The following is a 25,234-nucleotide window of genomic DNA, read 5'->3' as shown; positions in this document are numbered from 1 at the left end:
GAGAGCTCTCCGTACCCTCTCACACGTCCGGAAGTCTGAGAATACAAAGAACGTATTATGTTTACAAACTTCCGGGGCATTCCTTGGTGGGCAAGCGTCTCAAGAAGAACATACTGATCAACCGAGTCGAATGCGCCTCGGAAATCCAGGAATACTAGAATTGTGGGTCGCTTATACGTATGGCGTTTTTCTAGCACCTGACGCAGTGTGAAGATTTGGTCAACGCAACCCCTACCAGGCCGGAATCCCGCTTGCTGCTCTCGAGTCAGTATTTCGCGAGCCACCGTAAGGCAATTCATGGTTGTACGTGGGCTGAAGTATTGCCAGGGCGCCCACACCTAGACAGGAGGACGATTAGGGTCCTCAACCAAAGCCTCTGGCTCAAAAGCCTAACCGCAAGGCAGCGGTGTTTGGCGGGAAATGCAAATGCATTACCATTTCTACGGAACAAGTCGCCAAATGTTCCAACCCCCAACCTGGAGGAGTTGGAATAGTCCACACCAAGATGATTTCGTAGCAATAAAGTTATCCTAGAATGTGGAGATGACCAAAAGCCCTTATATGTTCATACCTGTTAAGTATTATTTTGGGTAGGGAATAACATGACTCACAGTTCAACTTGCTATGTGTGGCAACAGTGCATCCTTATCACGCGGAAGTGATATTGTTATGCTAGGTATGGAAAACTGACACTGCATTATTGTTCTTTAGAAGCATCAGCACCGCCAATCTCCTTGGTAATAACAGTGGTTCGAATCCAGTCTGATCTAAGGCAGGCTGGCATGCATGCTACCAGGTTCCCATTCTAAGTCAATTGGTTGGACATGACACAATTAGTAAATTTTAATCGCACGGATTCAAGTTGGATATGACAACGTGCGAAAAGTTCCTTATATCGGTCATCTTTTTCTCAGCTTACTATTGCATAAAATTCGCTTTACGTATCGCAGATTATCTTTAAACTGTCAGACCCGACTAATGCCCCCTATTTTTGCTCAGTCTAAAGATTCTGTGGATACCCACAGTGGCTCATACATGCAGTGATTGCTACACCTTACTGTCCGATGTCTTGGAAATAATATTTTGTCTTCATCCATTTAAAAATGCGCCTGAAAACATCCAGTCACGGCATCTTTTGGGACCGACAATCGCCTCTTTCTCTTTCCAATATCTGGCACCATCCGCATTGCTTCCTGTATTGGAACTTCACCCTCCCAACTGTATTTTAGCGATACGGTCTGTCAGCAATGTGTTCAGATATACGTTGATAATGAGTAATAATAAATAGCAACACTCAGTAGTCAACTGCGTCACAACTGCCCAGATATTGGTCCGTACTGCGTGATAGTCAACAATATCACTGGTGCTATGCAACAGAGGATAAGCACACCGAAATAAACAGCTGGTTTCGCATCGATCCACTGCACGTTAGTAACCTTGTGTAAGTTAGACCCACAACTCAAGATTCGAACCGTTCTTGGCGAAGACCAAGTTGAATCTGTAGCAGCCTTTGCAAAAGTTAGCAAACGCGAACAAGTGACATGTTTTGGAGTTTTGTGTTTCTTAAACTTCAAGCTACTCGTCCTTAGCGGGAAAATCAGTGTTACTGAATTAGACCGGCACTGTACAACTCGCTTCCTGCAAAACTCTGCGATTCTGAAAAGAATGAAATGCACATTGTGTGGTCAAGAAAAGGCACCAGAGTCTCACATCTCTATTTGTCTGCATCTAATAACACCGTAGGCAGTTGTATGTTGCGGAATTTGGTGCACGCCCACAGATCATGTTGTGCGAAATCATTGTTCTTGCTGTAGCTAAACAGTACCATATAAAGCTAATAACAAGGTTTCGATGTCTTGTTGGTCAACCAACAAGTGCCTAGCTTGACAAGCATTCTACGGGACAAAGATAAATAGGCCTAATTGAGTATGCGATCATGTAGGTATTTGTGTGTTTCGTCGGACATCTGTGGCTACAATCGTAGAGAATGCTTACGTGACCTTAAGAGTATTCTGACTCAACTCGAAACAGCTCCTTTGTTTACAAGAAATTCTCTTCAGGTTCGGTTTCATTACAGTCGTCAGAATCAGTTACTAGCGTTCAAATAACATTCGAATCCTTTTCGAACACTTCCGTTTGCGCTAGAATCCATTCTTAATGAACGCCAAAGCGCTTAAACACTACATTTTTTGTCTAACGAGGATGCGTAATTTATATACGGCATCTTTCACTTACAAAAATTAACTCACCCGAATCATGTGTGTGATTGCATGTGTGCCCCGAATTCGCCACAGTTTTTCGTGACAATTCTGTGGGATTATTGTGACTAGTGCTTTTTTGTATGTTAGCTCGGCCCAGTTGAATTTAACTCATTCAAGCCCGATAAGAAGTTGACGAGATTGCCTACAGAGTTCTTAGTCTGGGAATATATACTTATCCCATTATGATTATTGGTTCGCATCTCATGTTGACTGATCCCTTGTTTACTTAGTTGCGTCGGTTTCCGATGGGTTTACATGACAAAGTCAAACGAAGAATAATGAGCTGTTTTGCATTGAGCAGTGCATGGATTTCATTCAACCCCCACTTGTGACCGTTTGCACTGTCATCCGAGAGAGTTCGTCATCTTTTTTGATCACTTATAGGGCTGGTTTTGTGTGAGCCCAATGTAAACTGTCCAATTCTTTCCGCACTACGGCGGTGTGGTGATCAAATGATTTTGTCTTTTGACCATACTTTTCTATTCTCTGTTGGTCACCATATCCACACATAAAAGGAAGGCAGGCGACCCCTGTACACGCAATTCGCATCGTACCCCCAACCATCACTTGAAAGGCTCATATTCACGCGCTGTTATTGTCAAACCTCCCATGGGTTCGGGATAAACACTCCACTATTTAGAGCTAGTCAGACCCCAAACCAAGGTGAAACTTTTAATCACGCACACACACTTTTTAACTTAAGTCTGCCACGTTGCCATTACTTAGTGTGTTAGGTTCACACACATGTGCGTAATCGAACGCCTATTTATCCCATCTTATCCACACTTTCCAATCCTGGTGCATCTGCAATTGTGCTGAATCAACTTATATCTCGACCAATGCGTGCATGAACACTGCTTTTCCAAGTTACCGCATCACGGTCCCGCTCTGTCGCTAAATTTTCGGACATTTGGTGTCTGGAAATACACAAAATATCACCCTGCCACAATGTACCAACAACCGATTAGCTGATGAAGTCTGATCATCTTTGGATACGGCTTGTTTATACCTTTTCCGTTGCACGACGCACTATCTGACAACAACTTGAATATACAGAATACATGCTAATCATCAAACCGTTTCACCCAGCTGCTAGTTCACCTAATCGTTGAAGCAATGTGACGTCCCTGTCGTCCTAAAATAGCAATTGCAATTTCTCTGTCGTGTTTGGTAGATAGCCTCAATAGTCAGTCATTTGTGCCATACTCACTTTATGGCGACTTCTCCCTGGATAGGAAGCACTCTGTGTCGCTGCTACTTGCGTAGCACGATCAGCAGCCAGAAAAAACTGATCTGATGTATCTGGGGACGACAAAAAGTTCATTTCAAGGTATCACCATGGCTACAAACAATTGTCTCTATCCAAGATAGTTCACCTATAAAGATTTCTTGTTCTAACGGTTTACTGGCTCATTGGTACTTTTTTGTGTGGTGATAAGAATTCCTTTTGCAGAATGTGTGTGGAGCACGTGGAAAGTACTTCTATTTTATCGATCATTCAGTGAGTGATGAGGGAAGGGAAAACCCCTGTTTGGATGACAGTACTTAAACAAGCCCACACAAACATCTGAAAAAGATAAGAAAACTTAAAATGTCAGTATATATATATATATATATAACATCACGTGTGGGTTTTTGGTAGCCCCCGTTATCGTCCGAAGAAGTACCACGAGCCCTTCGGGATCTCTCTCCGTTTGCGATTGTAAGCCCCTGGTTAGGATTACGAGGTTCTTCATCCAATTTGGTTACAACTTCAGTTTTATTTTACTTTCACTGTAGTATAGCGGAATGTATTAGTTTGAACTATATTTTGTTAAATCTCACTTGCATGTATTCCATGAATACATCTGCAAACGACCCACAATTTTCAAGGTGCTTAAGAGCACTTTGATTTGATCCAGGTATCTCGTTTCACGTATGACCTATTCATGTAACATCATTAGAACCCAATTAGAACAGAGTTAACCACAGTGCTGACGCTGAGCAGCTGATTCTCAGCTGGTCACCACGTGGCCAGCGCCTTGCCAGCAGGGTCTTGAAATCCTCTGAGCCCTCTGTCAAGAGCACTGAATGCCTGATAGGCCAACCCGTTTACGTGTTCTTTTTTCAGGGCGATAAGCTAACTAATATACCCTAACTGTAATAATTGTCAGTGTTGTCTTGATTACGCTTTGATCACTGGCCTGGAATTCGATCAAGGGAAGTTTGATGAAGAGTACATCCCGAAACCTGCAACACCACGAACAAACCTTTAGACGGGTAGTTCTGCCTTGAAACAAGAATAGATCGGAGCTCGCAAACAAACAGGAATCCTCGCGACCCACAAGCCGACTGCCACTCTAAGAGAACTAATCTCAAAACCAAAAGATAACCAAGACAAAAACCAAGAGGGACAATGTGATATACCAAATCAACTGCAACAAATCCTACGTTAGATAAACTGGGAGGGGATTATGCACACGAATATAGGAGCACAACGCGGCCGTAAACAGACATGACTCCCAATCCGTGACATCCATACATGAATACCAAGAGGGCCAACAATTTAATCTGCAAAACGCAAAAATTTTGGCACACAGGCACACGAGACACGGAAGAGGATTTCTAAAGGCATGGCGGATCCGATCAACCGATGCATTGAACTGGATCCAATTCACGCATCACTACATGTAAATGACCAACATCTCGACCAGAGTGACCAAGGAGAACTGAATGTTGGAGTAAGATCAATTAAGGTCACAAGCCGGAACTCGGAAGGACCAAGGACAGAGGTCACCCCGGCATCAACCTGAGTACGAGGGCAGATGCCAAGCTCAAAGGTCACGTGGGCATCGACGAATCAGGACATAGGGTAACACAGCAACCATTGGAACCACCCGACCGAACAGCTGATCGTGATCCAAGGTCAGCCTCGGCTAGCACCACGCATATTACCACACACGCAACGCTACCGAACGCACATCCACCAACCCATCGCTACAGACCACCCCGCTCCCTTGACAACGCACTGATGAAGTTACCTCGATTGGTTGTGAAACGTCTGCAGTCAAATTGCCCAGCTCAGCGAACAAGCCAAAGAATATCTACGCTACCTGAGCTACAAACATTTTCCTTTATAGAAACTAGACTGAACTGAAAGTCTCCGTACTGTTAGTTGGGTGATTAATAGGCCGCGATGTTAATACGATCTGTCCTATCCGAATACATGATGTATATACATATCCTGAAACTGGCAATGAGTCAGCTGCTACTATTTGTCCTACAATTTCAATCTATATCCGGTATTTTGTCACTGACAGAGATGCCAATCTTTATTACACTAGGAGGTATTAACGTCTTGCCCTTCGGTATGCAGCTCCCTTAATCCTCAACTGTAGTCCTTCGTCGACACATTCAGCGTACTTGTTAACGTTTCCCCCACTAGTTTACGACAGCTGTCGGAAATACACATGGGCTGTTCATTATTCAAATACACATGCGTTTTCTACAGTTGCTTTGTTTGGGTAGTTAACTGCGAGTTCTCTGCAACCTAGGCAGGCCAGAAAACCTGTTCTTTCAGCCTACGGGCATTAAAGCCCATCATGCACTTTAACCGCTCCTATCCCGTTCTTTCTCGCCGTGCTGTTTAACACTTTTGCGTTTCACAGCTGGATAGACTCAGCCTACGGGCATTAAAGCCCATCATGCGCTTTAACCGCTCCTACCCCGTTCTTTCTCGCAGTGCCGTTTAACACCTTTGCGTTTCACAGCTGGATAGAAACGGTGCAAAGCAAGATGTAGCCACCTGCATCACCAACCGTCCACATTGTATTGCTTTATTCCGCGTATAAGTTTATGAACGGCTACGGACGGGTGTCGATGAGGATTCAGTACACTGGCTACATATTTCTCATTGATTTGGCATAAATTAATGAAGGAGCGTTGTTCACGAAATGCAACCATGAAGCCTGAAACCTTGAAAAACACAAAACTTGCGGGACCAGATATTTGATTGGAGTAATCAAGCTTCTTCGGCTCAAATTTACACGGATTAGCTTAGATTTAACTTCAGCTGCAGCAGTCCTTAAGGAATGGATTAACCTGCTTGTTATGGTAGCGTGCTTGAACATATTCCTCATTACAATATTTCTGAGGTATTTTGTGGTGAAGTGAACTCAACTGGAAAACTTTAATCATGTACCACTGTGCGAGACCCACTGACAATCTTTGTTGGAGCCATTCATCAGTAGAGGTACTTTATCGTGTTCTAAGAAGGTTGGTGACAAGATCGCAGAAGCAGTAAATTAAAGCAAACGGCCAAATATAGTTCCAACTCACCGTGTCACTTGGCATGCCAGTGGTGAAGTGTCCTGTGTACATTTCCTTGACGAGCACTGTGTGGCAGACTCTGAGGTTGAACAGCTAAAACCACAACAGACTTTCATGACCTTGACTATCTCTCCGTATCTGTATCTCTCTCTGCAATGGGTTTTTCCCAGAGCAAACAGCCAGCCACACTATTGTGCTGGTTTACTCTAACTTGGGAATATGTAGGGAAGATTCGGATCCATGGTTACATATGGTTATTGAAGGTAGGGTAAAATTCCGAAAGTGAACTACCCTAGGAATAAAACTTTCACACAGATTTGCGGAGATTGCACCCATTAATACCTGCTGAAATTCCTCTTGTTTCGGACATCAGCATTCCGAAAGTGAGAAGAACGTTTTTCGCAATGATTAATTTGGAGTCTATGCTGACTCCAGACCGTATGTCAAGGCGTCTCATATTTGCGTGTATCACCCAAATATTGAATGTGATACCCCCAACTAATTTCAAGGAATTGACGCAAAATAATGTGCATAAGTTTCCAGACAAGCAGTTTTCCTCACCATCGGTTAAGCTGGTGGAAAACCGGTCAAAACAGAGAGATTCTGAGAAATCAAGCGTCCACATCCAGAGGTAACATATGATGTATTTCCACTCAGAATTTTTCACCTTGAGCCACTCCGAATTTAAAGTTCTTAGTTTACCACTCGATGTGGTAGCTCTTTCGTCAAATAGTACCTCGGCAATGTCGCAGTTTGTAGTTGATTTTACGGACAGAAATATGTATCAGCTTGCAGTTAGCCAAAAAGTGAAAAGTTCTCCGTTTTTGACGGGTGAGTATTTTTCAGAGGAATAAATAACCTTTTTTCAGCCGTACAGTCACACTTGAGAATGAGTCGTTATACTGCGGGTATTGCTATCAGTATACCTGTCTGCTAATGGCAACACTATGGGAGATTGTAATCTTCCGACGCTTCTGGTAAAGCAGGAGTGAAACACGTCGGTCTTCTCGACGTCCATTGCCTACACTGTCTAACAAAACGCCTTGTTTCAAACTTCTGAATTGATATTACTTTTCACCTACAAAGGTTTTTCAGCCTGGAGAAATCTAAAATGTAGCTCTTACACTCCTGCTTTGTTGGATTGGCCAGACTTTCTCGGCCTTATATATAAACGTGACCCGTAGCTAAACTGCAGAATGTCTTCGCTCATTTAAGTTAGTTGTGATTACACAATCCAAGGCGAGTTAGTTAGTTAGCTAGCTAGGTAGTTAGACGTTAGTTAGTTAGTTAGTTGGTTGGTTAGTTAGTTAGTTAGTTAGTTAGTTGGTTGGTTAGTTAGTTAGTTAGTTAGTTAGTTGGTTGGTTAGTTAGTTAGTTAGTTAGTTAGTTGGTTGGTTAGTTAGTTAGTTAGTTAGTTAGTTGGTTGGTTAGTTAGTTAGTTAGTTAGTTAGTTGGTTGGTTAGTTAGTTAGTTAGTTAGTTAGTTGGTTGGTTAGTTAGTTAGTTAGTTAGTTAGTTGGTTGGTTAGTTAGTTAGTTAGTAGTTAGGTTAGTTAGTTAGTTAGTTAGTTAGTTAGTTAGTTAGTTAGTTAGTTAGTTAGTTAGTTAGTTAGTTAGTTAGTTAGTTAGTAGTTAGTTAGTTAGTTAGTTAATCAGTTGGTCGGCTGGTTAGTTAGATGTTCCAAGGTGCTCAAACCCCAAAATGATAAGTTCACCCTTCTTCGTATTGTTGCGCTATCAATAAACACTCCTTGATATCGCATTTGATGGATAACTTATCCGATTCGTTCAGTTTATTTATTTTGTTTACGCAAACAACTCACTGTGTGCTAGCGATATTCTATTTAGAGAAACCAAATGGATATACTGCTCGCAATCCATAGTTACTTTCAAACCAACCGAAAAATTCTATCATATCCGACGTCTCTTGATTATTCACAGGCTAAACCAAAACAAGCTGCTCGTCGGTGTGACGGGCGGCTTCGAGATCGCCACACAAATGGCTGAAGCCAGAACAAATAATTTTGCATCTTCACCGACTCAAATCTAGGTGACCGCATGTTCTACGCAATTTATATCCGACATGGCACATACGATTTCGTTTAACTGGCGTCACTCTTTGGCAAACATCTCTGCGTCTGACAGTATCTGGGCTTTTAGTTTTGAAAATACCTAAAGCGTTTGTCTTGAATTCGACTTCATAAATCAAAGTTCACACCTTTTCCTGGTATTTACTTAGTCTTTTCTGAACTTAACCTATCTGTCTGCCCTGTTCTGGCTGCATTGTACTTCAAACATTTCTCTGTTCTTATTTTCTATCTTTCTAAGTTCTTCTCTGTGCTTGAAGTGGAAGATGACCTAGCATTCCTCCATGTGGATGCCCCCAACGGTGAGTTGATGATTTGTGCGTGTGGCCTGAGGAGTTTCTGACGATTTTGCCATTTTCTACACTCCATTGAGTTTGAGTTTTTAGCCTATCCAGGAGCAGATTTCGTCTTGCAGCCTCTTTGTGAACTCCCATGCTCCACGAGAATCAGAGTTTTCGCGCAGTATCTGGTTGGATCAGGTACTCCTTAGATGTGTAAATATGGATGATCAGTATGAGACACATGTTGATCAATACTTCCGGAATTCGGCTGCCTCATGCTGTCTATACACCGAATATGATCACTCAGTATGGCTGCTCAGCATTACTACCTCCAATATCATTACATCTTAGATATCACCGGCTATTAAGCCGGAAACATTCACCCTAGGTCTCCTGTAAATCAGCTGTCTCTGTGTATCTCCGAATCCTTTTAAAATCCGTGCTTCGCCTCCTATTAACTCTCTCTTATACGGTTTACTAAGCTGCAGGGACTAAGCACCTATGAGGAAGGATATTGGCAAAGGTGCATCACTGATTTTGACGAAGCTTCGTATGCATCTCCATTAAAATTCCAGAGGTTTCCATTGGGGCAGAAAACAGCGATTTTTTAACCCGTTTGCGGTAAAATCGACTTAAACGTCTGACAAAGTGGATTTGACTGTACCAGTTTCTGCAACTTTCGAGCCCCTCATGTTCGTCAAAGCTTGTGACCATGGTTGTTGAACGTAACCCAAGTGTTCCGGGATTCATAGTCTTTGACTGCATTTGTTTCTGTCAACACCGCTGTCAACATTCCGTTCCCTCTGTCAGGTCATAGATGATTATTGTTTTGATTTATACTGATTTCTTGTAAGTGTTGTCTTAAACAGAGTCACGTGACTTGTCATGCGTCCCAATACCGTCCCCGAGCAGCCAACGGACTCCGACTTACGAGTACAATAATTTCTTTGGGTTCGGACTGGTGAACTTGAGCTTTTGCTTGTCTTTTCAAAATGCTTACATATGCATGATTAACGCTGCTTCCTTTTGAGTGAGACAAATTGGTACATCCTATTCGCTGTTTGCTACAATGTTAAAGTGACCGCCAGATGATCTATGGGCAAACATATGTTCCAGCTGGAGTTATCGATCTCATTTTCATGTGCTGGACAGGAAAGGAAAATACATGAGTTTCAAACTTCCCAACACCGTGGTGTGCGCACGGTGTTGTGTCAAAAATCTACTAACAACATCGAATCGTTCAGCTACCAAACGGCTAAAGTTGCCCACAAGATTTACAAACCTCCCACCTGAAACCGAAACAGTGCTTGCTCGGTCGCGTCGAGCGGTCGCACTTCACTCGTACACAAGTCAGCATCACTGTTGTGCCGGACAAGAAAATACTCTGTAAGAAGCTTCTGGCCCTCATTCGAGCTGTCAGTCCCCATGACTATTTCACAATTGTACTTCAAATGGTTGGTGTGGCAAGCAAGCTGCTCCAGTTGATAGATCTAGTTTATCTATTCTTCATATGGTGCTTAATTCAATTGAATTTGTTATGTATAAAAACGAGCTTGCCAAAAGCGTCCGGGTATCATCCTAGCTCATCACGATCGCCTCCCAATAACCAACCTGTCCGATTTTTCATGTTTATGTTCTATTGCACTTTACCAATTTCTTGGCATTCACTTAAAGCACTTTTCAGTCAATCAGGCAGGTCAGTAATATCTGTGTGCACCCAAGAAGGTGAATTCTCAGCGACTAAAACCTTAGGAGGTATGGTGTGCTGAACAGAGGGCACTTTCAACAGCCACTAGAGTGGATTATGACTGACGGATAGGCGAGATAACATTGGCGAAGGTTACTGGGTTACTTAGTAGCGCTTTCAAAAGCAGTTCCAAATGTTCTCTTCGCATCCGAAGTGGAGGGACCAAAGTTTATAAGTGATATTTGTCGGATACAATTCCAGGCGAATGGTTGTCACAAGACGGGGAACGCTGGCCAAAGACGATAGTAAGTTTCATCTTTAAATGCGTGGGATAGCGCGACAAAAGCGGAAAAAGAAACAAACGAGCATTACCACCAATGTGAGACGATGAATGCCATAAGAGGCTCCTTTACCGGGGTTCTCGGGAAGAAAATAACGAAAAGAACAAAAAATAAGGTGACTTACTCTATCAGACACAAATGCGTGCTCAGATTGGGAGTGACTAGTCAAACGTAACATCTGAGTACTTAATTGACATGGGTCTAATGTCGATCTCATAATCGGCCGTAATTGTTTGAAAAGAATTACAAAAAGCCTTATGGTTTCCACCAGCCAAAGGAGGGGAAGAAATCCAGATTCACCGAGACTGAGCGGTTAACCAAATTTATCTTAAATATAGAGGGAAGAATGTGTACAAAAAGTAAAACCAACCCACCGACTTGTACTTCGAATAGGCGATAGGGGACGGTTCCTGGTCTACAAGGAGAAAGAAGGGAGATAAAATGTTGCTTTGATGTGCCACCATTTATGGAAAGACAGGCTTTCTGCCCTTATGGGTCATGAACCGCACGTGATTGTGGGAGTCATTCAGCAGACGATTGGCCGTATCATAGCTATGGGGAGTTTGTCCAAGGAGTTTGTTTGACACTGTGTCAAGATCATCAAAGATGTTTGCATAGTCATATCAGTTCCGCCAAGTCCTTGGGGTAAGTAAATTCGGCAGAATTGCAAGCCAATATCCGACCTTGGAACGGTTGAGGATGTGTAAAAGGGTTATTCTTCCGAAGTTGTTAAGTGAACCATTTGATTTTCATTCTGGCCACCAAAAAGGCAAACGACTAATCTTTTACATGTCTAGCCATAGCAAGGGTAACACATTTACATCAAACTGTTGTCAGTGAGTACTGTCCAAACACCCACAACCGACTGTGGATCGCAGAATTTTCTTTCGATTATACGATAATTCAATCACACTTTGCGATTCCTCATCTTCGTATCTCGCAACGGCTTCCAAGAGCTTTGTCATGATGAAAGATTTTTCAAGATCAAACATCAGTTCTCAGAGCGCTATGTCATGCACGAACTGTGGATATCTTTCAAGCCCAGATTGAAATCCCAATTATAGTATGGTCACATTGTCGCTCTTGCCGATAATGACACAGTGACACCTTACTCCGCCGACTGTCTAGAATGTTAAATATGTAGAGAACTCAACCGTTTCGGTCTGAAATCCCTTATTTCAGTGAGGTCGCACTTTAAATAGCGCAGCTGGCGAGAAAATGAAACTGACTTGCATTGGAACCACTTTGAATGCAAGCTCTAAACTTCTACCCAAGTTTATCTTCTGAAATTGAACCAATCTGAGTTTTAAATTTTACGACCAACCTCTGAAACGATGGTTCCTATAATCTGTAACAAAACTTGCCTTTCCGCCAGTTCAAACAAGTACTTGTTTGTTAGCTTGTTGATTCTGATTGGCATACCGCTGGCAAATCCAATGTTCCTTTGAGGTTGGACGGTTCTGTTGAAAATATCCACCTCAGTGATTATGTTCATGTGAATCATTTAATTTTTCCGTAGATTATTTTAGACTAATAATAATAACAGGTTAGCTGCAATAGTGCCTAGCTGCCAAACCACCGAAAAAAACACGAGGACTAAAATGCAGCCACTCTGCCCAAGCATAGGTAGGAGCACTCAAGATAGATAGATAAAGATAAATGATAATACACTCATCTGCAAATCAATTTGGTTTTCACAAGAGAATCAACTGAATCTCTGGTTTATGATATTCTACAACTGAATGTTCTACACACAGGCTGCCTCATGATTCAGTTGGCATTCACTTGTAGAATACCATAAACAGTCCAATTTGGGTTCAAGTAGAACATGAGGTTGACGGAAACTCGGGGACTGCGCCTACCTGATGAGCCCCAAGAAGGGCGAAATCAGTCATGGCCTGTCGAAGAGTTTTCAGCAACCTTGTGAGTAGTTTCCCTTACGAAAATAAATGATAATAGTTCAGTTGCAACGCCCTTTTGGTGCCTAGCTTTCAAGTCACCCGAAGAAAACATAAGGAATGAGGTACTGTCAGGTTGCACAAGCCTAAACAGAACAAGTCAAGATGCAGAGGTCGGGTTCGAACCTCGGACCTTCCGCTCAGTAAACTCGCGCTCTATGACTAAGCAACCTCGACCCGATGTGCCTACAGATCAATGCTGAGATGGAAAATGCATGTTCCTTGTACGATCTGAGACTGGCTCCAACCACGAACCACTGAGCAATGTCATTTTCGTTTATTCATCCAGTAGTGTTCAGGAGAAAAAACTGAAAACGCTCCTAAAATGTCAGTCTTATAGGTCACCGAATGCAGCGTTCGTGATTGTAGTTTGACGTCTTTATTCGCTTCCCACAGATCATTGTTTGCACCTAGTTCTCTGTTAACCCGGTTGGCACACCACACACACACGTACATCTCTAGAGAGCGAACGCAGCCCTCCCATGGTTGTTTTTACTGGCTTCGCTTGTAGCTGGTAGAGGCCCACCAACAATTAAGTCGGACTTGCGCAGGCGCTGTAATCCTGCATAGACCGCACGCATGAACGTCCTGTGTCATTCAACGCCACCTGCGTCATCCCTTTTGTTACCCCCGTGATGCAGTCAGCCTGCCCCCACATACCGTTCTTTTATTTATCCTTTAATGGCCCAACAATTTTGAACATGAGTCTTCCAGTAGAATCCTGCTCCGAACATTTTTCGCATCAAGGTTTCTATTCGAACGGAATGTCATGGAAACAGAGGAGAAAGAGACACATGTCAACTCATAGCATATTGGCATCCAGTTATGATGGAAATTAATAAGCCGTGTTGCGGGCTTTCTAGTCATTGCTAATGTTCTTCTGTTTGAGTCGAACCTCATGCCCTTACGGAGACACATTTTGCCATGTCACCAGGTTTGCCAGTTTCCTCAGTAATGGATGTGGACGTGAAAACGCATCAATCTACAAAGTAGCTGGCCTAACGGCACTATGAACCCAAATGTTATAATTTCCCGGTTTCGTTCGAGTGAGGAAGAGTCAACCTATTCACAGAAGACACCTAGAAGGGATTTCGGTTTTCAGATATTCTTCTAAGGATGGTGCTTTTCTCAGAAATTGACTTCTCAGCCTGATTTCTACAAGGAAGATGACCATTATCAAAACTCTTGAGTGGAAAACACCAGAACAAGAGGTATTAAACGTACTTCTGGTGCCACTCTCATCAGCTCGCCGCTTGGAGGTTCCTGTGCTGATAGCACATCGTGGCAGAATTTCGGTTAATACCCTGAACTGTTCGTGTTAGTTTAGAACGCGTCCTGTGTAACTTTCTAATCACGTTTGTCTTGTTGTCTGTTCGTTACCTGTTGAAATCCTCTGGTAGAACTTCGTCTAAATACGGACGTTGTTACTCCACAACCTTACGAAGGAGCTGGTGCTTGGTGAATGCACAAGATTATTGTATCGAAAAGGATTCGGCTATCCCTGAGAACACCGGTCACAGGAAACTCAGGCCATGAGGAAAGTGTGGGAATAGATCAAGCAGCAGTACGGAATTAAAGGACACATCAGGTGCATCATCATATAGCAACTCAAAACTCGAATTCCAAGAATTTCTTTGATGATATTCTATATGGGCAGACTGATGATGGGGTAATGGAAAGTCTACTCGGTCCAGTAATCGCTGACATATTTACGAGTCATGTAGGGTGCGGCTCAGGCATCAGATACGTTGATTACAATTTGGTTTTTGTTGAACTGAATCGATAGGCGCACAGACTACTTGATTACACCTTTCGAAATCCACCAGCAACTACAGTGAACATCACAAAAAAAGGGGAAGAGCCTTCTCGTGATTATCACGTTGCTGTTTCAAGGTGTTGATAACGATGCACATCTGAAACGTCGCCCAAAGTGATTCACTAAGTGTACTCTTCACAATTTTCTGTGCTGATTCTGCTTAAAACCAAACGGCTTCTCTCAGAACCCAAGTTGGATAAGCCCAGTCATGTATCTACCTTTTCTAATGTATTGGCAGTAGCGAGTACGTAGGACGAGCTGAGCGAGGACTGTCCACAAGGATTTCTGAAGACGTTCCCGAAGGTCTTGCACCACATGAGATGAAACCATCAACAACCTTGACTGCACTGCAATCTGTGCACTAAATTTACCGTTCCCTGCTATTTGCTGCTGACGTTTGACAGATTCAGCCCTGTTTGTGTAAACAACTAAACCTTACGGCCTTACTATGGCGAGATCCCCTGCTATAGGGCTCCTTTCCCTCTTTAACTCGTTCTCTATGGGTAAACATGTCTCCCATATGACCCTCGCTGGTCTTTGTTTATATTATTGCCTCACGTTGTCGTGTTTCGTCCTATGTGTACGGTCGTGTATCCCACACCCCGCTGTTTTTGACTTTTTTTAACCGTGAAAATGTGGGTGCTTAAGCCGTCGACTGAGAGTACACGAAATAACTGGATTCACATTATTCCGCTGGGCTGTTGTTTTTCGCTGTTCCGTCAAGATTCTTTTGATGTTTGAATTTGCTGAAGGAAATCATGATTACTAATTTGGGGTTCCTTTTGCTACTGAGTTGGATTAACTTTTCTTCTTCAGTATAGTCAATCCACTCTGGTGGAAAACGGTGAGGGGGTTCTTCAAAGGTATTTCAAAGGAATGGAACATGTTCTAGACTGTTAGTTGGGTAGCATAAAATCCGGTTCGAATCACAGACCTATTCAGTCAATTTGGAGTGCATACATTTGGAGTATGCTGTACCGCGACAGATGCCTTGGAACTGTCGTAAATTCTTTCTTTCTTGTTCATCAGATACGGGATATGGAACATTGTTCACGTCGGACAGCAGTGGCCAGATATTTACTGAATCACTCCGTCAACATCTTTATCCAAATCATGCTCCCATCACCGACTTCTACCGCGTCGCCTCAATGCGTGGCACCTACTTAGCGACCAGACTCAACCCGGACCGGACGTTACATACTGTTATCACACATGACCGTGGGGCGAGTTGGAGAGCCCTCGGTGCCCCTCTAAATGTAGATGGCGCGTGCAATAGTGACGCATCTGGCAAAGTGGATGAAAAACAATCAACTCCGATTTCGACCGCAACATTTTCGAAACAAGTATTTAGTGACACGAACCGGGACAACAACAGTAGTTCAACTGCTGACAGTTTCCGCTCCAATCCAAAAGACGCCTTAGATGCAGAGTCCGTGGGAAATGACTCCCTTGCAATGGACCCCTCAGCAATCAAGGTTAGTCTGAGATTGCTGTTCTGTCATACTGACTCGCTTCCATGATCCAGTACAAAATCATTTGTCTACTAATCGGTCTAGGTCAGCTGTTTAATATGCGCATCTAACAACAATGATGTATACTTTGAGCACTCTTTCATAGCGAACAAGGCTTCTTATACAAAACTTAACTCGCTTCAATGCAGCGCATAAAATGATGAACATATTTTTAGTTTTTCTGGGTCCTGACCTTGAGAATAAACTAACTTCCCATAATGGGCCTTTTCCGTGACGTCTTTAGATGAAATATGGAAGCACTATCTTAATCGATGTATCCGGTTGAAAACCTTCGAAAAAATACCGTCCTACCCAGTTAAATTGTGTTCGACACCGACCGGGAAAATAAATACTGACTGGATTATTCATTAAGACAGAGAATGCTGAAGGGATTTTGTCTCTATACGAGGTCTAAAAGTATCAGAATTGAGGTTTCACGCCTGAAACATTGTGCTAATATCCTTTCTTCAAAAATGGTAGTTCTCTAAATTCTACCGTGTCAAATCATCTGCAAAATCCGCCTCTTGATTGGTAACTTACCCCTGAGCAATGCATAATATTTAGACGTTTGTTGGAGTATTCTTCAGTATTCACGACTGATGGTAGCTTGAAAAGCAAAGCTGATTCTTGAACGATTTCTTCCAAATTGAGGACATCTTTTACACAGCGAAGTTTGTCAGCTTCCCACTCAAGAACTCGAGCATTTCCACTGCATTTAGTGAGCAACTCATTTGGTGGTGTGACTAATGGAAGCAGTTCCCGGTTGTGCTTCCAGTCGAAGTGTTTTCTCTCGTCCGATGAACGTGAGATTGAAAAACAAACCTAATTGCCAGTAGAATAGTCCAAGGCGTCAAAAGTGCGCTCATCTTAAGGGTATGACTTGTCTGAGGAGTGTACTGCACACCACTGAAAGCATACAAAATTCCACGTTGGAAGGGTGCGACAAAACGCTTCAGGTCATGTGACTTAGGATTGGCAGGATCACGTAAGGTGAGTTAATTGCGAGACAGACTCCAAGGTCCAATTTCATATCCTAATAACAACACTAATACATCTCTCTGAGATATATTGGTACGCTGCATGGGATGAGGGCAGCAGTAAACTCTGTTTCCATCTGCTCAGCGCCCACGCTAACCTTAGTTTGTAATGATGGGGATCTTGAGATTCTTTTACCGACCGAATCACTAACATTCGGTCATGTAGACAAGACTGTTTGACGATAAACAGAGGATCATTTAAATGTAACTGCATTAGCCCCGGCGCAAATGATGTGTCCAGAAGTCGGAATTACGCATACAAGGCTGTTTTAATGTCGGTACTGGGTGACAAGCGTTTCACCGTACGCTGCAAGCTTTGTCTGCCGAGGGAATTTTATCAAAATAACCGAAAGCTTGAGGAACGCAATTCGACTTGAAACCACTGTGTCACTAGAATTCACAATGAGGTGATTAAGATGCTCGGTTGATTTCACCACGTACGCCTCCAGCTCGGCTACTTTACATGGATTTCTACTGTGTGATGCTTATAAGCATGGAGTAGTGTATCAATTAGGCTAACTTGTTAACTCTAAGTCAGAGAGAACCCAGTCAAAAGGATTTTACCGGTATAGTTTCAACTATACCTGTGATCTAAGTTCTTCACAATGATAATGATTGAATAGATCTGGGCAAATGAAAAAGGGAAGCCCAACTGCGGGTCCTACTTGTGATGATGGAGGATAAGAAATAGTCTCGCGTTCGGGTTAATTCCGTTCATAATATCCACGTCGCGTGTTTTAGTTAATTGTAACCATTGGAGCAGGCTGAAGCTATTCGCCTTGTTCAGCAACAGACTCCTTATGCATTCATGTCACTCTTCTAGGTGGGTTTGGGCAGACAGTCGTGAAATAGATGCATCACCCGAGTGCAGCTGTGACCATTTTGTTTTCCGGTGACTGTCTTTGAAAGGAAAAAAAGGAGGGAATGGTGCCAACCTGACTGTGGAATTTAGAGAGTCATAGATTTCTACAAACTTGCAGCATTATAGCAGGCAGCCAACCTACCCAATATCCCCAGAAAGGCACAACAAATTCCAGGTTCACACAATCTAGCAAGATGCGTTACATTTATGGTACAGCGTCTGTCTGCGGACAAATGTCCGATGCATTCAGAAATTCGACATTGAAACATCAGTTCCGTATAAAATAAGTGAGAATTCTATGTTAAGCGATCTTGACGGCCAATCATTAATCGCCCGTATTGTATGTTTCGATATAAATAGTTTTTTTCCAACTGAGTTATTTCTGGTGTTGCTCCCGGTAATCGGCATCTTTCTTTGACGTAAACTATAGCTGTATTACGCGAGAAGCATCAGGTGTGGTACTGCTCCCTTACTGGAAGCATCTTGTTTGAAGTTCCCCGTTCAACCTGATACTAATTTCACGGAGGATATGTGTACCTTCGTTTCTACTTGCGCACAAACTCATACTAGGCTTTCTTGGAGCATGCAAGCTTCGTGCAAAATGCTCCCCACGACTGTTTATAATGCTTGTGATGGGTCTGTTTTGATTGGTATCTAAACCTCGTGTGCGCAGAAAGAAAGTGATTATTCGGTTCTGGAGCAACACTGATATATCGGAAATTGTGCACCCATGTGATAGAGACATTTAGTGAATTCAAATATTTCCGGCGCTTGGTCGATCGATAACTCGGTTCATTTACATTGTTTCGGCTGCACCGTTAATGCGTTTTATTACTGATCAGCTGACTCCGTCCATGCACCCAAGAACAATGCGTGGAAGCAGAATACAGCACAACTAAAAGTGATCTCCTGGAAGCGATAAAAAAAAGGAAAAGCAGCATAGGCTTCATTTTCGTAACTGGACCAGGTCAGGTGGATACTAGGGTTGAGATTCTATACGCATGCCTAAGCCTAGACAGGAGCAGTCGAGATACCGTGGTTGGATGCTAACCGCGAACCTTCTGTTCAGTAGGTTCTGACCCTGAAACAGATATTCTTCCATCGTTAAATTTACGATCGGTTGTTTGGCTTCATGAAACAAATCAGCTCGTCACGGCTACTCACGAAAAAACTACTCGCTATGGCTTTGATTGCACTGGGTTACTGATTACACTAACCTAAGTCAGCTTGCAAACGACTGTACAAATTTAATACTGGGACGATTATTCAGTCAGTTTTGACCGCGGACTGATATCTTTAGAACTGTACAACTCGGTGGTCCTCCATTGTAAACTGTTCGCAACATGTGTACACAGCGTCACCCTATGTGTCACTGTTTTCTGGTCCAAATTTTCTAATGTAAGCGACTGCGGACATTTCTGGTCACAGCTTGGAGATAATTTACAGTAGGTACTATGTTATGTACTGTTGGACGCAGGACTATAATCTGCACTGGTTGAATAATTGGCGGCTTCCTAGACAGGTCTAGACTTTTCAGGAAAAAATTTTGAGGTGGTGACTCATTTCCACAGAACCTTCAGAGGATCCCTGTAACTACGCACTGGCTATAGAAAGATGAGAGAATACTAGAGTTACCATAATTACTGCGGCCCATGCCTAATCTTTTGCTGTGCTCTTGTATCACCATAAGGTCTAGAAAACGATTGGAAAGAACTAAGAATTGAGCGAGTGGAATCGATCCTGTTCAGTTTAGCGGCGAACGCTTGCACTATTGATGCCTCCGAGTGTTGCTATCGTAAGAATACGCCTCCGTATAGTTGCCCCTTTATCCAACTAGTGATTGCACGGGCTGAATGAAGATGGCAACCGCGGTAAACACCTGGGGGGATGCTGCCGTCGTGGTCCTACTGGGCGAGAATGTGTGGTTGAGCAACGAACAATCATTAGCGTAACACCAGTTACTTCTATATGTAATTCACAGTATTTATTCTAGAGAATTCGAGTCAAAACGAGAGCTAAACAAAACGTTAGCAACACAGATTCACCAGAGGTAATATTTTAGATCGATATGTCCTAAAATCTACCCGAAACTTCCGGTCCATTGAATATGGTATTCACAGAGTAAATTCACACTAGTAACTTTATATTACATCAGCCGTACACAACCGACGTAATGGTTGTTTGAAATCCTTCGATCTATCTTTTTTCTAAGTCACCTGGATATTGGTTTTTGATATTCCTAATTTGAGCAGTAACAGCTGTCAAAGTAACTGTTTCCGATAGTCACAGTAAATCCCTGTAACAAAGCGCTGTGAAAGATTGAAAAAATACATCTGGCTGTGGTAGGACCGCACATAAACGCGATCCGCACCGTGCGTCGATTTCTTAATCAGGTTTACAGATTGGTCCACAAAGCCTAGCGATACCGCGTAAACCCAGCTGCTGGCTTAATGTAAAATGATCAGTAAGGAAATGGGTGTTGTTAGATCTTTTCGTATTTTTTCTATCAAGGGATTATAACTCAAAGTTTCCTGTAGAGGAAAATGTTGGTAACTCAAGCAGCATAGCACAAACACCAACCCATCGCTACGAATCACTACTACGCTCCCTGAATACGCACTGATGATGCACCTCGATTGGTGATGAAACGTTTGCGATCGAATTGCCCACCTCAGCGAGCAAACCAACGACCATAACTCAGTTTTTTTCCGATAATTTATTAACATAAGGACTCGCAACGCTTTGCCATATGGTTCTCAGCATGCACCGCATCGAATCAGATTGTCAAAACAGTAAAAACTGGTGGGTTTTTCCGCGACGTATGGTGCAACTGGTAGCGTTTGAGACGGTCGACACACACTGTAGCGGTATTAGTGGCGATTAAATAAAGGGCTGAAAGACTAATCCAATCGGCAATCCGCTTTGACATAAATTGGTATTAAAATGAAACAAACTCAGAAGCTAGGTTAACTTAGCAAAGATCTCCAGTACGTTGAAGGATTGCTTTGCTGAATGAGGACGCTGCCATCGTCACCACCGTCAGTAGAACAGTCATTCTTAGTCATGTCCTAGGTATGGGGTGGTGAATACTTTAATCACAGGTACATTATTAGACACGGCGGAGCTTCAAGAGGTCAGGAGCAAATAAAGCTTCTGATTGTTGTGCTGTCGTAGCTGGTGTCTACATCAGCTCCGTTACGTTTGCATTTGCTTTTACATATTGCTGCGTGCCATTGCTCAGAAATGCCAACATTTCACGTGTAATGTACGGCTTCGTATGCGGGCCCAATTTGGTGTACTGTTCAGTAAAAAAACAGTTTCTAACTCGCAGATGTCTTGTAACAATTCTCGGTCGGTCGTTCATTCTTCAACCCTGTCACGATTCCATATGAGTATGCTCAGATCGACAAGATGGTTATCCGAGACGTACTGGGAGGAAGCGAACAAATCTTGTTTTCTCTGACTGGTCCTCTTGCCCAATACACAAAAAATTTGTGGTACCGAACATCACGTGAAAGTGTAGTGGAAATCACCCATACATACTCTTTAGTGAAAAAAAGAAAGGTAACTGGGACTGAATGGAATGTACACGGGCCAACTGGTCGTGGAATCGAGCAGGTGGTGTAAGACTGGATATTTTTCGCAGGTTACCGCAGGTTCACAGGTTGTACAAGTCCCTTTTGGAGGCAACTTTGTGGGTCATGCAGTCTGACTGCGTCTCCCCCATGATCGATAATTGTGATCGGTTCAGATGTACCCTGTAAATGACATCGAAGTCGTGCTCTTTGTCGATGAAATGACTGGTTTCAGCCTAATGTGACGCACATGCACATAGGCCGGTTTCTTCCAGGCACCACTCAAGGACACGGTATTGTGTTCTCGCATTCGGTCTGAAGAATGGTCTAAGTGTGTTGCTTGGCACCAGCATACGAACATATACACACAGAAGCTGGCGGCAGAATGTGGTAATTTGTCCTGTAAACAGAACCTGATAGTGAGTCTGGGGCTGAAAGTGTAGCGTCAATCAGCGACCGTGTATCAGAGGTAGTGAAAACCGAGTAACCTTTGAACAGGATACCAATCCAGTTAGATGAACCCAAAAGAAACGTTTCCCACTGTTGGACTACTGAACTTTCGTATATCTCAGAGGTGACGTCATCTGTAAACCAACAGCGAATTATTACAAGGTTGTACAAATGGAGTAAGAGCCTAGCACAAGAAGTTCCACTTTCTGTTTTCAGAAGCTGAAGTTTCTTCCTTGTGGGATGTGCTCCGAAGCATCTCAACTGTACTGTAGGATTTGTTGCCAACAATTCTTCTGTGTGCTGGTCATCTCAGTTTCAAGTTGCAAGTACTTTTCGCAATACTGTTGGCGATACTGTTGCGTTCCTATTCCGAGTATCGGAATAAATAAGCTGTTTATGTGAGTTCTACCAATTGTAGACTACACGCTATTAAAAAATAAACTCAACCGTAGCAGTTAAGCTGTTCACGTGACAGCAGTTTTTTCATAAATGTTGCTTAGAAAAAACATCCCTGAAACTTCGAGAATGATAAAAAACCATAGAAAACTGGTTTTCAGTTCTTAATAAAAACCGTCTGAAATGAGGATCCATACGTGTCTGAAAATAAGCTGAACACAGTTCACATCACTAATCCGTAGTTGAAATAAATCTAGCTCAGCTTCTGTGCTAAACTCTGTGGTTTCGCGAGCCGCACCCCAATGACTTTGTTCAACAGGAAAAAAGTAATATTTACCCTAATTCATGGCTTTCAGCCCCTCGAGAACGTATCTGTCTGAGTCAGGCACTCCAACTCATTACGAAGCAGTAAACTAAACCAGAAACCTCCTGCTCCACAAAGCAATCTACCGCTAACTTCTGCATTTAGAAATACGAAACTTCCCATTATTTTTCCTAGGTCGAAATACCCACTGACATCGCTCATGAAAGAGTTATGACTCCCGTTCACCTCACTCCGACATGGACAGTCATCATCCTGTCCAGACTCCGTTGGTCTGGTAAGAGCGGGAAGCACTGAAATCAAGTGTCGCTCCTGTTAGAGATCATCAGCAGTGTACACGTTTGGTTCTGCCGGGGTTTGAACTCTGAACAACTAACCAATTGGCCTGCATCTGGCCACTACGCCATCATCGCGTGTTATAATTCCCTATGGAAAATTTGTGACAACAGTTCCTAAATACGCGACTGTCAGTACGGTTTTCAAGTCGATTAGAAATCTTCCTCCGAATGGAGGGAATATTGTCATTCAGATTGTTTATTCCTTTTGAACTGGCATCAAAACTTAGTGGACATTTCGTCTTGTAAGTGAAGTTAACGTAAGGTGAAAAGCCGAGAAGCGCTGTACACCTGTTTCATCTCTATTGGGAATTATCAGCATTGATCGTCTCACATAACTCCAGAATTCTCGAACCCGCAATCTCCTGGCTAGTAGCTTGACCGTTCAGCCAAAAGCGCCTGAGCAGCAGTGTGATTATCCAACATTCCACTAGGATATAACGCCAATCATCTTTCAATCACGGGATCCACATCACCTCGTCACAAGTGTTGACTGGCTCCTCGAGTGGCGACTTCTCATAGGGGATTTTCATTCATCGCATGAATTCGATCGGTTGAAAAATGAGTAGCGTTATGCTTTGTCTAAGTATAAGCTAATCACACAGCTGGTCAGCCGCTCCTGGCCGAACTTTGAACTGTTCAGACCACTGTCCGGAAGGTCGCGGGTTCGAAACTGTGGAGTTTTTGAGATCCGCACTGCTCATGATTCCCAACAAGGATAAAGCAGCTGTACTGTGCTTCTCATCTTCTCATCGTAGGTGGGCTTCACCTACGTGACCAAATCTCCGTTAAAGTTCCCAAATCTCTTGGCACTACTAACAATGGTATTTTTTCGATAGCATTATTATGTTACAGCGACGCAGATGTTAAACAGTTGAACAAAAATCCATGTTTCAGCTTCATAATAACCGCAAAATTTGTCACGTTCAATTCAAGGCCTGGAAATCCTCAAGTTAGTGACCCAGACAAAAAGACCAGTTACGCTTCGAACCAAGAGAGTAACCTGGATACCACAACCTCTAGTCGTCCCTATTTAGCTGTCCGTAAAAGACTGTTTGTTTTGAAGTACGTTCTACATGTGCGTCACCTATGAGTAAATGCAAATATAAATCAACAGCACCCATCTCACCTCACTTCCATCTTGCACAGGTATGCGGCCTGCAAATCAGTAATCAATTTAGCATTCGCAACCGTGTGACGGCCTCAGCCCCACTGTCCATTGCCGCCGCGCCTGGATTGATTTTAGCCCATGGACATGTGGCGACACATCTGAAGAACACGCCAGCCGACGTGTTTGTCAGCTCGGACGGCGGCTACACTTGGATCAAAGTGAGTTGTTAGTTGCTAATCTGCGTGAGCCATCGCAAACGCTTAATTCAGCCAGGTAGGACAACATGGATTCCAGCTGTCTGCTTTGTTACCTTATCTACATCAAGTATAAACGAGGTCAATCCGAAAACAAACGTCGCCATTTTTAATCTAGCAATGGGAATTCGCATTTTAACAGTCTTCATGGTGTGCTTGGGTCGATTTAACCTACTCTACATCCATTTTCTAAGTAGAATGGGTACAGTAAGATGCCTGATCCGGGATAATTCAAAAAGCTATTTTCGTTCCCATTACGAAAAAACATAAGAAAAATACCCATCTTACGTGGGAATTTTGCAGGCCCTTCAGTTCTTGGTGAACATATCACTGAAACCCATTGAAGTGGTCTGTAGAGTGCAGCGCAGTGAACTCTATACGCAGTTCCGGTGAGATTAGGGAAGTTGATTCAAACCTCATTCCTATAAGCTCGGAAACTACAAGTCTCTTCCTGGAATACCAGTCCAAGCCTGGTTGATACCTTTCAAAGAACAAATATGGTTGACATGGCTTCATATTCTTCCAACTTAATCGACCGAAACAACATTACATATCGTTTCATTCATTACCCATTGACAATGGTTATACGGCAAAAGTGTGCGCAGCCGGAAGCTTCACGCCTGACGTTCTCTTGAAAGCAACCT

The 25,234-nt window shown here is 43.0% G+C and overlaps 1 protein-coding gene across 1 annotated transcript in view; it reads left to right on the top strand.

Annotated features, from left to right (window-relative positions):
- The window catches only part of T265_15239 (hypothetical protein), a gene marked incomplete at both ends in the record, with an annotated part of 60,308 nt that overhangs the window by 14,554 nt on the left and 20,520 nt on the right, over positions 1–25,234 (top strand). The window contains 3 exons of the mRNA XM_009177180.1: positions 8,896–8,956; positions 15,767–16,212; positions 24,375–24,554. Coding sequence (XP_009175444.1) covers positions 8,896–8,956; positions 15,767–16,212; positions 24,375–24,554 — 687 coding nt within the window. The remainder of the gene's footprint in view (positions 1–8,895; positions 8,957–15,766; positions 16,213–24,374; positions 24,555–25,234) is intronic.

The sequence above is a fragment of the Opisthorchis viverrini genome (genome assembly GCF_000715545.1).
Source record: "Opisthorchis viverrini unplaced genomic scaffold opera_v5_398, whole genome shotgun sequence".
Lineage (NCBI taxonomy): Eukaryota > Metazoa > Platyhelminthes > Trematoda > Opisthorchiida > Opisthorchiidae > Opisthorchis > Opisthorchis viverrini.
This window is presented reverse-complemented; position numbering and strand designations above follow the sequence as displayed.